At 33.4% G+C, this 12,732-nt stretch overlaps 1 protein-coding gene across 1 annotated transcript; it reads left to right on the top strand.

Moving 5' to 3' along the window:
- Positions 1 to 4,336: 4,336 nt before the first annotated feature.
- On the top strand, positions 4,337 to 11,777 carry LOC107422409 (glutamate receptor 1.2-like). The gene is made up of 10 exons (XM_060815357.1): positions 4,337 to 4,446; positions 4,640 to 4,712; positions 5,012 to 5,079; positions 8,208 to 8,434; positions 8,973 to 9,158; positions 9,334 to 9,780; positions 10,082 to 10,206; positions 10,544 to 10,604; positions 10,709 to 11,088; positions 11,508 to 11,777. Exons 1-10 carry the CDS (start codon positions 4,337 to 4,339, stop codon positions 11,775 to 11,777), a joined length of 1,947 nt encoding a protein of 648 aa, XP_060671340.1.
- The last annotated feature ends 955 nt before the right edge of the window (positions 11,778 to 12,732 follow it).

Below are 12,732 nucleotides of genomic sequence, written 5' to 3'. Positions count from 1 at the left end.
TTGTTTTGCTCATAACTTTCAAACCGTAGCTCCGTTTTCAACGTGTACTAGTCTACGAACTCGTGCCAACGTGTACTTCGTAACGGTACCTCAGTCAACTTAGAATTCCAACCGGAACAAAAAGTCAACTTTTGACCCCTTCGGTCAATGGTCAAAGTCAACAGTCAACAGTTAACCTCGGTCAACGTGCAAAAATTCTGACATGGTTCGGGACGGGGTGTTACATTATTCTACATATACTTCCTCTTTGAGTTCTCTATTAAGGAATGCTAATTTGATGTCCAGTTGATAAACAGGTACCTCCATTTGAGCAATAATGTGAAAGCTGTTCTAACAGTTTCCATTCCAACAACTAGTGTGAATGTCTCATTGAAGTCGATTCCTAGCTATTGCGAATAGCCTTTGGCGACTAGCTATGCGTTGTGCTTCTGAATTGTTCCATCTTCTTTGTATTTGGTTTTATAAATCCATTTGAGTCCAATAACATCTTTTCCTTCAGGTAGATCCACCACTTCCCACGTATCATTTTTTTCAATTGTTGCAATTTCTTCATCCATTGCTTTAATCCAAATATCTTCTTTTATTGCTTTTTCAAAATTTTGATGCTCACATGCAAAAATGCCATATTAGTAGATTCATAAATATCTACGAGTTAGCGTACCTTTGTTAGTGCTGATTCATCATCTGAAGATATATCCATTCTTTGGACTGGGCTTGGAGATTCTTGTCGACTTCTTCAAATATTTTTGCTTCTGTTTTGGGAGTGTTTTCCCAATTTCATGCTGCAGATTCATCAAAGATAACATCTCTAGAAATTATTAGCTTAGTTGTTTTTAGATTGTACAGCCGGTAACCTTTTGACTCATTGTTGTATCCAAGGAATATATATTTTTCTCCTTTTTCATCAAATTTTTCTCTGTATTGTGAGGTGACATGTGCGTAAGCTACGCATCCAAATACTTTTAAAATTTGTACTTGAGGCTTTTGTTTGTGCAATGCTTCATATGGAGTCTTGTTTAGGATTGCTTTTGTTGGAGATCTATTCAAAATGTATACGGCAGTGTTGACAGCTTCTGCCCAGTAGTCATTTGGAAGGCCTTTCTCCTTTAGCATAGTTCTGGCCATTTCTGCAATTGTTCTATTTTTTTTGCTCAGCTACACCATTTTGCTACGGGGTATGTCGAATTGTGAGCTGTCTTTGAACTCCATTTTCCTTGCAGTACTCTATAAATGATTTAGACATGAATTCTGCTCCACGATTTGTTCGAAATGTCTTCAGCTGCTTTCCGACTTGCTTTTCTGCAAGCGCCTTGAATTGTTGGAATACCAAAAAAGCTTCTGGCTTTTCTTTTAGAAAATATACCCACATCATTCGAGTATAATCATCAACAAACAGAAGGAAATATCTTCTTGTATTCAGCGATGAAGTTCAAGTTGGTCCAAAAATATCAGAATGGACCAATTCTAATGGTACCTTTGCTCTCCAAGTATTTTTGAGAAATGGCAATCTATGCATATTTTCATATATGCATCCTTCACTGACTCTATCTATGTGGACAATAAGAGGTAGGTCTAAAACCATATTTTTATCTTTTAATAACTTTAGGCCATTATAATTTAAATACCCATATCTTAAATGCCATAAGTATGCCTCCTCCAATTTTTGACTTTGAAAAGCTAATTTTTCATCATGTGGCATAATAAGGGAAAAACCATTATTTTGATTCATTTTTATTTCTGCCACCATGATGTTTTTTTTTTATCGATAATTGTGCTTTCTTCTCCATCAAAAATTACAGAATAATTTTTTCAAAGTAACTGGCTAACACTTAAGAGATTTGATGTTAAGCCAGGAACATAAAGCACATCATGGATGAGTTTAGAGTTACATCCTTTAAAGTTTACTGCTATTACTCCTTTTCCTTTGACTTCATGTGACTTTCCATCTCCAAGCTTTACTTCAGATAGAAAGTTTTTATTCATCTTCACAAAGAGTTGTGGATCACCTGTCATATGACTATTGCATCCACTATCCAAAAACCATGTATATTTTGATTCTTGTTTAACAAACATACATGAATAAAATACTTGACTATCTTCAACCTTTTCAGAATAATTAACTTCATTCATTTCTTGCATGTCTTTATACCAACAATCTCTTTGTGAATAATTAGAAATTTTACACTTTTTGCATTTAAAACGACAATCTTTTGATTGATGCCCAGGTTTTTTTGCAAATAATGCAATAAGGCTTAGAATTATCAGGGAAACTTTTTTGCTCATAATTGTTTCTTCCTCCCTTGCCTCGGCCTTGATTACCACGTCCTCTTTTGAAGGAACCTCCTCTTCTTGTTGAGTTGCTTGTTGAGTTGTCGAATTTGTGAAGTCCCATATCGGTTAGAAAGGGGAACGAAGTATGACTTATAAGCATGTGGATACATTTCCCTTGTAGACGTGTTTTAAACCTGTGAGGGCTGGTTGGAAGAGGATTCCCCAGGCCCAAAGCGGACAATATCTACATGCGGGTGATCTGGGCTGGGCTGTCACAGAATTCCTTTTTGTGATGTTGCAATTTGATTTGAATGCTTGCTCCATGGGTTGGTTAGAAAACCTGCTCATTCTTTTTTCATCTGCTTCGAGAGAGCCAAAAGTTGATCCAAAGAGTATGCTTTTAAATCTTTGGATTCTTCTATAGCTGCAACAATATGCTCGAATTTTGTTGGTAAACATCTTAATATTTTTTCTACAATTTTTTGATCAACAATGGTATCTCCACAACTTCTAATTTGGTTAATAATTCTAGAAACTCTAGAAGAAAAGTCTTGGATATTTTTGTTTTCTTTCATTGCTAAATTATCGAATTCTCTCCAAAGAGTTTGAAGTTTAATGGAGATTACCTTTTCATGGCCTCCAAATTGTTGTTTTAGAATTTCCCATGCAGCTCTAAATTTTGTTGCATTTGATATTCTAGGGAAGATGCTTTTACTTACCCTTGTTGAATGAAAAGTAATGCTCGTGCATCTCTTTGGATGTTTTGCTTGTACTCCTTCTTTGCTGCTTCCGTTCACGACTGCAATTGCTCGGGACTTGCAGGCTCATTATAGCCTTCTTCAATTATATCCCACAAATCTTGTGAGATAAAAAGGATTTTCATTTGGATACACCAAAAATCATAATTCTTACCGATAAAGATGGGAATTAGACTTTGGGCATAATTAAAGGTTGATTGGTTATTGGCTACCATGGATATTTTATAAAAGGAGCAAGAACGAGGCTCTGATACTAAATTTGTTGGATATTATATGAAAAAGTGTTTAAAATGAAGGCTTAAATTTGAGGAGATTGAAAAAATACTTATTTGATAAAAAAAAAAGAGGGTGGCCGAGACTAATTAAAATTGAAGGAAGAGAAGAACTAAAAAATACAGAAGGAATGCACGTTATAATTTCTTTATTTCTCCAAAATTAATACAAAACAAGAATACAACTCTGTATAAGGTAAAAGAGGCAATTCCACAGTAACTACCGCCATATGCATGCTTTGCTGTTTTCTTTTCTATACAAGTGAAAATATAACTCATAAAAACACATGTCAATCTATCAATTATCTAATCAATACATATAAAGCTAGCTTACATGTGGCAACTTGTTATGGTTTTAGGAAACAATTTTGACCCCCTTTCATTAATTGCTATCATCAATTGCAACATTAATTGCAACATAAGTGTAATTTCTTGAATCTTCACCACTCAACCGACTTTACCAAATTACAAATTAGTATTATTATTATTATGTTAACAAATATCTCTGCCCTGAGTTCTCGTAAACAACTATGGAATCCTACCATTAAGTGGCTAAGGTATAAGTACCCTTAAATTGACAAGTGTCTACATCCTGTGAGATCTGATCAAAGAAGGGACATCTGTCAGAGGGCAGAGAAAAAGTGGGCTCAGAAAGAGAAACTACAGGGCAGAGTGCGCTAAACAACTATCTATCCCAGTCCAAGATTCTTTTTTTTTTTTTTTTGGGTCTATGTCTATTAAGGTTGAGTAATTTTTTTTTTTTTTAAATCCGGAAAAGACATTGGATTTTGCTACAAAACTAGAAAAAAATGGACACAAAATTAAGTAATTCAAAAGCAATACATTTTCTTTCTCTTTATTATTATTTTTTTCAAGGCAATTGCGTAACATTTTCAAAGTTTGGTTAATGATAAAAAAAAGGGGAAATGAAACATTCTAAGAACCAATACCACCCAAAAAAAAAAAAAGCAAGCTAATAAAATTATAAATCAAAGCATTTTCGAAAGCTGTTCTGTTTTGGTAAAATAGAAAGCAATGGAGGACAGACTTATAGTTGCGGTCTCTTTGGTGAGCAAGATGATATCTAGGTTTTGGGAAGGGATAAGAGGAAAAGAGACAATCAGGGTTTTGATGATCAGGGTAAGGTCGAATTTGAGGAGACTAGTAATTTATTCCAATGTGGTGATTATGCTGAGGATGCATTTAAGCACTTTGATAAAGAGAGAAAGCAGCTTGGCATCTCCTCTGAACAATTTCAATTTCTGATGTGTAGCAGTTTTAGAATTAGTAGGGATGAGCTGGAAACTATGGTTGACCTATTGTTGTGGGATTCTGTAGGTATGTTCCAGAACATGATCCTAATTTGAGTGGCCATGGTACAAAGGAAAACGAAAAGAGAAAAAGAAGAAAGGTGAGAAGAAGCAGAAGCAGAGGAAAGCAGAAAAAGGTGGAAAATCACCATTGGACAAACTGAAAATATCTCTAGTGGGTATTTATTAGCTACCGTTCAAAAGTCAAAAAAAAAAAAAAAAAAAAAAAAAAAACTGAGGAAATATCTTTGGTGAATACTGAGAATTCTACTGGAAGAAATGACTACCAAACCATATAAGAGAAATGAAGATGAAGAAGCAGCACTAAACAGATATGAAGATAAAAGTTTTAAATTGGATATCTTTCTGAATCCTCTGAGATTTGCCATTGAGAATGCAGAAAGGACTACAAAACCTCATCGCTGAAAGTACTGCACTTGGTTGGGAAACTCCTATTGATCTTGACAAGTAATTTACCATGTTAGATCTAAAGTGTACTCAATCCGTTTATGGCGATCAGCACAAGGATGTGAGAGATATTCTGAGCATAAAAACTGTTGGCTTATCTTTTGCCCTAACTAGCACGAAACGGAAAAGAAAAGAGGTGTAGCATTCAATGGAAAGATTAAAATTTTAACTTTGGGATGTAACATCTTCAGATTGTGATTGATAACTCTTATTGTTGGAAAATTAAAACCAGAAGGTTATGAGGACGAAAGGAATTACAGTTTTGTTATTTGCTATTGTCAAATATTTTGTAATTTCTAGCATCTCTAAATAAATTTTTGTTATGGCATTGCTTTTACTGGGTTTTGCTTATGGCGAACTGAGAATCATCAAGTCTTAGCTCTTGGACTTGTGAGCTTGATGATTTGTCTCAATTAGCGAAAAAGATTATAAAAAAGAGTTAAATGAAAACTTCATATAAATTGATGATAAGGAGCGAAAGCCACACAATGAGTAAAAAGACTTGTAATATTCTAAATAAGGAGTTGTATTTATTTGGCAAACAACTTTCATAGTTCAAAGTTACAATATATGATTGGCTCATACAGGTATATACCCCCCCTATTGTTAAGCTTTTCATTTGAACTAGAAAAGGCCAAAAAGGCTTAAAACCATAGTTTCAAAAAAGCTGCACAAGAGCTCATTTGAATGCACCTAATAGATATTTGCAAGAAGACCCTGTGAATGCAAAAGAACAGCTATTAAAACCACCACTTTATCATTAATAGTTCTATACCATGTCAACTGCGTACCTAAACCAAAAACCCAGTTCAGAATCTGCAAAAACACTAGTAATGCTATATAAATCGTGAGAAAAAACTGTTCAGAATATGCAAAAACTCTGTAAATTTAGTGACTTTGAATTTTACTTTAGTAACTGAACTATGCTCTTGGTCTTGGTAGTTGACGTGGTTTAGATGACAGAGTAGTGTTCTTAATGGTTACATATACATATATATATATATATATATATATAAGGAAAGATATAATTCCATTCAACAAAGCTCTTCGGCAAACATTTATAAGCTTTTTTGCCTTTATGAGTCTTTCTGGCTTTTTTTTTTTCCTCTTTTTTTTTTATTTTTTATTTCCTAATTCAGATTAAAGGTGCATGAGAGCCATAATCTTATTTTGCAGTTTTGGATTATGTATTAAAGCTCCTTACCAAAACATTTTCCGAGATTCCAATCATTTGACAAATTGTTGATCATGTTTCCTCTCTGCACCCCTAAGCTGTAAAGGTACTACATCTACAAAACAAGTATTAGTGGAAAGTGGCTTGCCAAAATATATTCTTCCTAAGATGTAGATATATATATATTATAGAAGATTTTTTTCTCATCTAGGACAAATTATTTCGGACAACGTCTATCCAAATAAATTTAAAATAGAATGTCCCTCACGAGAGAAATATTATAAACATTCTAACATCTTCTTCTGATATTTACAAGAGATTTTCCTTCCATAAAAGAATTTTAAATAAGTTGACTAAAAAAAACTTCTCAAAAATTTTGTTTCAGAAATATGAAAAATACCAAACTCTGTCATCAACAATAAATATTTCACCAATGGCTTAAGGTTTTTCTAATATGCAGGATTGAACTAGATTTAACTGATTATCTTAAGTCAAAGTCCTTAAGTTTGGTCCGGCTTTTTAGATCTGAGTACTTATATAAATTCTACCCCAAACCCCACCTAACCATGACAAATTAAAATAGTTAAGGTCAGTTTGGATTGTCACGCTTTAATTACACTGAACTGGACAGTGGTAAATTTAGTCCACTACCATGCTTAGTGCTAATTTTTTTCACATTTGACAGGATAATAAATAGTCCAACCTCTTACCCTATACTTTTTATTTTTAATTCAATGAATTAATTAATTTCATTGGAAAACATTGATTTAGATAGGACTATTTCTTACACATCTCTATTTATGTCCATGAAAATACAAGTTCGAATAATAAAAATGAAGAATTTAAATAGTTTATAATTAGATGAATTGTTAAAAAAAAAAAAAAAGGGACTATTTCATATCAAACAATTAACCGGTGTTAACCCATCGTTCGTTTGATTGGCGTTGACTAACCATTTATTGGCCAACCCACCATTAGCCGGCATTGACCAGTGTTGATTGGTTGGAAAATTTACGAAAATTGCACTGTGACTTTGGTTAAATCAGAATTAATTTTATTTTAAATAATTTATAATAAATTTATATCGCAAATTATTTAAAATAAATAAATAAACCTTATATTTTCTAATCGAGTCCAACTTTTGTTACTATCCTATCCAATCTAATAATATTCATCATATTACAGGGAGTCCAATTGTGTACTTACAGTCCATTCTGGTGTATAGATCTAAACGAGTGTGCTGTGGCTATTATACTGTTTCTAACCTCTTCTATATACAGCGAGTCAAGCAAATACACTATCCAAACTCCAAATTCCTAAGGTCTTTCTTACTCAGCAAGTCAATATGCTATTTCCACACAGAAGTCAACAAAACATATATGCTACCTCAAAATTATAAAAAGATTAAAAAAAATAAAAAAATAAAAAAGTAAAAGCAAAAAAAACTAAACGCTATGTTTTATGTTTTCAACGATTAAAAGCTCTCACATTATTAGTCACAATCCGGTTGACGGGTTTAGTAAGATAGTTGTTGACTATAAGTGGAAGAAAAAGAGAAAAAATTTCTCAAAACTATATTATTAGTCATAACACTGGTCGTTGACTATGAGTGGAAGAAAATGAGAAAAATTTCTCAAAACTCAATTATTGCTTCCTTGGAAAATAAGCACGGCATTTTTTGAAATAATACTGCGTCATCAATTCCTTTGACAAAGCTAGGATATTTAATATTTTCTTTTTCTTGATATTGGAGGGTGAGACGATTTGATTCTGGATCATTATTCCAAAAAATAATGACTTTAACAATAGCACACATATGTTTTGAAATTTGCCCATATATATATGTAAGGAAGATGAAAGTAGAAAATTTAAGAGTACTCTATAATATGGAGACTAGAAACTGGGAAAAAATTACTAATATTATTGCCATTTTATTTACTGTAATTTTCCTTAGCCTTGTCGGTCAATGTGTTGCCGTTGATTTTAATAATATTACTCATCATGAGGATGAGGTCCATGTGGGGGTGGTTCTGGATATGGGATCAAAGGAGGGGAAGATTGTTCACAGTTGCATTTCCATGGAAGTTTCAGATTTCTACCAGTTACACAATAGCTACACCACAAGATTACTTCTTCATGCAAGAGATTCCAAAGGAGAACCTCTCCATGCTTTGTCTGCTGGTATGACTTTGACTAGCTACCTGGTTTCCTTCACAAATTGTCAATTTTTCTTTATTTATTTATTTATTTTTTTAAAATATTCGCTTAGTCATCTTTGGTAGTAGGGACTTCAAAGGCTAAGACCATCTTCGTCAAAATTCTTTCTCCAAGTATCCTGGTTCACAGAACCTTCCCATCTCAATTAAATTCAGTTCCTGACTCTAAAACTTTTTCTAATCTTCTAAGCATTATTGCTAAGTCTACATTGGATAAAATATGTTTATAGCCTGATAATAGCAAATAAAGTGCAAAAACGTGAACAAAATAAGTTCAAAATAGGCTTAGTAATGTTGCTTGGAGGTTATTTCTCTATAAATAATTATGAATTCAAATACTCTGCTGTATGTCAAAACACATTGATCATCTTCAAAATTACAAAACTTGATGAAGGTTAATCTGCTTATTATTATTATTATTATTATTATTATTATTTTGTCAGCTTTTGATAATTGAAAATATAAATAACTAATAACCAAAGTGATTTTGATTAAAAACGCAGCTTTTGATATCTTGGATAACATCAAAGTAGAGGCAATCATCGGGGCAAAAATTAGAAGGGAAGCAAAATTCTTGGCAGAGTTAGGAGACAAAGCAGAAGTTCCTGTAATTTCTCTTTCTGAACCAAGTTCTTATCTGCAATCTAATAAGTATCCCTTCTTTATTCAGAGCACACAGGATGTTGAAAGTTGTCAATTTAAAGATATTTCTGACATGATTAATACTTTCAAATGGGGGGATATCATACTTATTTACGAGGACACAGATTTCGTGAGAGATATCATACCATATATGGTTGATTCATTTCATGAAAATGATATTAATGTGACATATGAGTCTGCCATTTCTTGACTCATACACAGATGATAATATTGTTGAAGAGCTCTACAAACTTAAGGACTTTCAAACTAAGGTGTTCATCGTGCATATGTCAGAAGCTCCCGTGTCCAAACTTCTCATCAATGCAAAAAGGTTAGGAACGATAAGTGAAGGGTATGCTTGTTTTGTGACAGCATCTACTATGAACCTCTTGGGTTTTGTAGACTCATTTGTAATAGGTTCCATGCAAGGTTTAGTAGGTTTCAAGTCTTATATTCCTCCAACAAAAGATCATCAGAATTTGGCTTTAAGACTCAGAAGGAAGTTTTCCATTGAGTTAAGTGTCTATGGCATTTGGGCATATGATTCAATTTGGGCTCTAGCAGAAGCAGTTGAGAGGGCAAGGGATTATAATAAACTCGTTTCAGGCATAAAAAATGGTTCACTACTTGTGGAGGAGATTTTGAGAAGCAGATTTTTGGGTTTAAGTGGTAACTTTCAGTTTATAAATGGAAAACTAACCTCTAACTTATTTGAAGTAATAAATGTGAAAAGTAATGGAAAAACTAGAAGGGTGGAATTTTGGAATTGTAGCATAGAAGAAGCAACTAGGAGAAGACATATATCATCTGCTCATGGTCATGAAGAGCCAATCATATGGCCTGGAGGATATTAACTAGCCCAAGAGGTCGAGCCATGATTAGTACGAGCAAAATGAAGCTGAGAATTGGTGTTCCAGGCCATAATAAGGATTTGTAGACTTGATTAAAGATCCTCAAACAAATTTGACAGTGTTCAGTGGCTTCTGCATAGAGGCATTCATGCTTGCCATTAGAAAATTACCTTATCCAATAGAAGTAGAATTCATCCCATATGGAGGAACATATAATGATCTTGTTTATCAGGTCTATCTTGGGGTAAGTTTTTTTATTTAAAGAAATTTTTTTCCATAAAAGTCATATCAGTATTTCATTTGATTGATTTGTTTGTTGTTTTGCTGTTGAAAATGTGAACAAACTAGAACTTTGATGGTGCTGTGGGCGATATATCTATCACATGAGAGAGATCCTTATATGTTGATTTTACAATATCACATACCAACTCAGGTTCTATTGCTATGGTGGTGCCAAACCAAAGCAGCAAAAGAAACTTGTGGATTTTCTTGAGGCCTCTTGCAGCAGATCTTTGGATAACGACAGCAGGATTATTTACCTTGACTGGTTTTGTGGTGTGGATAATTGAGCATCTGATCAGCCAAGAGTTCCAAGGCTCATTATCCCAACAAATTGGGACAGTGTTATGGTTCACCTTTTCGGTTCTCGTTTTTGCTCATGCTAAAGCACTCTCCATACTCTCCCTATTGCTCTCTCAGTTTTAATTTTTTTGGATGAGGAACTGATGTTCTGTTTTAAATTGCAGGTGAGAAGTTATTAAACAGCTTATCAAAGTTTGTAGTGATTATGTGGGTGTTCGTAGTGCTTATATTGACTAACAGTTATACTGCAACATTAACTTCAATGATGACAGTTCAACAAATTCAATTTAATCCAAATGGAAATTATTTAGGATATCAATTGGATTCACCGGTTCAAGCTTCTATTTTTAGTTTAAATTTTGAAGGATTTAAGCCATATAGCTCACTTGAAGAATATGCAGAAGCTTTATCCAAAGGTAGCAAACATGGTGGTGTTTCAGCTATAGTTGATGAAGTTCCATACATCAAGAAATTTGTTGCCAAGTATCCTGGTGATTACACGGTGAAGACTATGCCCATGTCTAATACGAATGGTTTTGGCTATGTAAGTGACTTACGAAACCAAAATTCAATCTCTTATATTGTCTAAACTCTGAACTACATCTACTGTAAAAGCATTTAAGCTATTAGGTAGCAAACACAATAGTATATCGTCACACACCCTTTCATATATAGGGTGTCCATTTTTGGTCAAATTATCCCCTTACACACACCAACTATCCCAAAAGCTTAATATGTTACGAAGTGAACTCAATATATTTATCCTCATACATATGCATCAATTTCGTTGTTATTAACTTGATTGTTCATGCATTTAAAAACCGTTTTACAGTTCTAAAATAAAGATTTTATAACATATTGGATCGTAACTTTTCTTTTTCTTTATTATCTCCTGATCTGCAGGCTTTTCAGAAAGGTTCATCTTTGGTCCAAGACATTTCAAAGGAACTCTAAAAACTAAAGGAAGCAGGAGAGTTAGCAGTGCTAGAAACCTGTTCCAGAGCTTATAGCGAAGAAGCTTTATTAAGTCCATCTGACGATTCTGCAAATGACCCTCATGTTCTTAGACTTGATTTCTTTCGTGGTTTATTCCTTATTAGTGGAATTTCTTCAGTTTTAGCTTTTCTCTTATTCTTTTCTTTTGCCATTGAAGAAAAGATGGAGTTTCTCAAGTATCGTAATATTGTACAGCTTATGGCACTCGAAAAATGTGAGGAAATACCTCTCCAATAAGGTTTCTGATGGAAACAACTATACCAGTACATGATCTAAGTATAATCTTGATGTTGAGTGAGTTAATGAGTTTGTTATCAGATTTCCTAATATTTTGTAAGTTGATTTTGTTTGTATGGCTATATCAAAGAACTTTATAAACTATTTTGCAGCGCACTTTTTGTTTTCCTACTTTGTTTAAAATGATTTATTGGCATATTCTTGAACAATTTTATGACATCTCTTGGTTTCTAACAAAGAATTTAGGTTCAAGAATTGAAGAATAGTGTAGTTTACTTTAACTATATTCAAGGAGCAGTAGTAGTGGTTTCATGCATGGGTTTTTAGTAATTCACAGAAAAAAGTCATCATTCTTGAGTGTGAATATGAAAACTGGGACATGGTGGAGGATGGCGAGGGAGAATTGTAAATTATTTTAAGCACTTTTTTAGTGATCCAAAGAGGTGCATCAAATTTATAGTTTTCCAAGAAGTATGGAAGCAATACAAGATAAAGAAGCTTGGAAGATTTTCACAGCAGGAGTAGTAGGACGTGTTCTAACTGTAATAAATTTCCAATGGAAAATTTCCAAAATATGATATTTCAATACCATATGGAAAATTTACAGAAAACTAACATGAGCAAGATTGTTGATGATTATACATTGTCTCCCTCAAACTAAAGGGTGTCGTAGATACCTGCTTTCTCTAAATTTCCATATCTTTTGAAGATCAATTTCAAATTTCGGTTCTAAAAGTAGGAAGAAGCTTAAGTATATGCTGAGGTAGGATTTAAGAACTTTGACGAAGAGAGGAAGAAGCTTGGCATCTCTGTTGAATACTTTCAATTTTTGATGTGTAGCAGTTTCAGAATTAGTAGGGATGAGCTTAAAACCATGGTTGCACCTATTGTTGCTAATATGGTTGAAGAATTCCCTCAAAAGAATTCTAATTTAAATAAAGAAATTTGTTCATGA

This window comes from Ziziphus jujuba, chromosome 3 (genome assembly GCF_031755915.1).
Source record: "Ziziphus jujuba cultivar Dongzao chromosome 3, ASM3175591v1".
Lineage (NCBI taxonomy): Eukaryota > Viridiplantae > Streptophyta > Magnoliopsida > Rosales > Rhamnaceae > Ziziphus > Ziziphus jujuba.
This window is presented reverse-complemented; position numbering and strand designations above follow the sequence as displayed.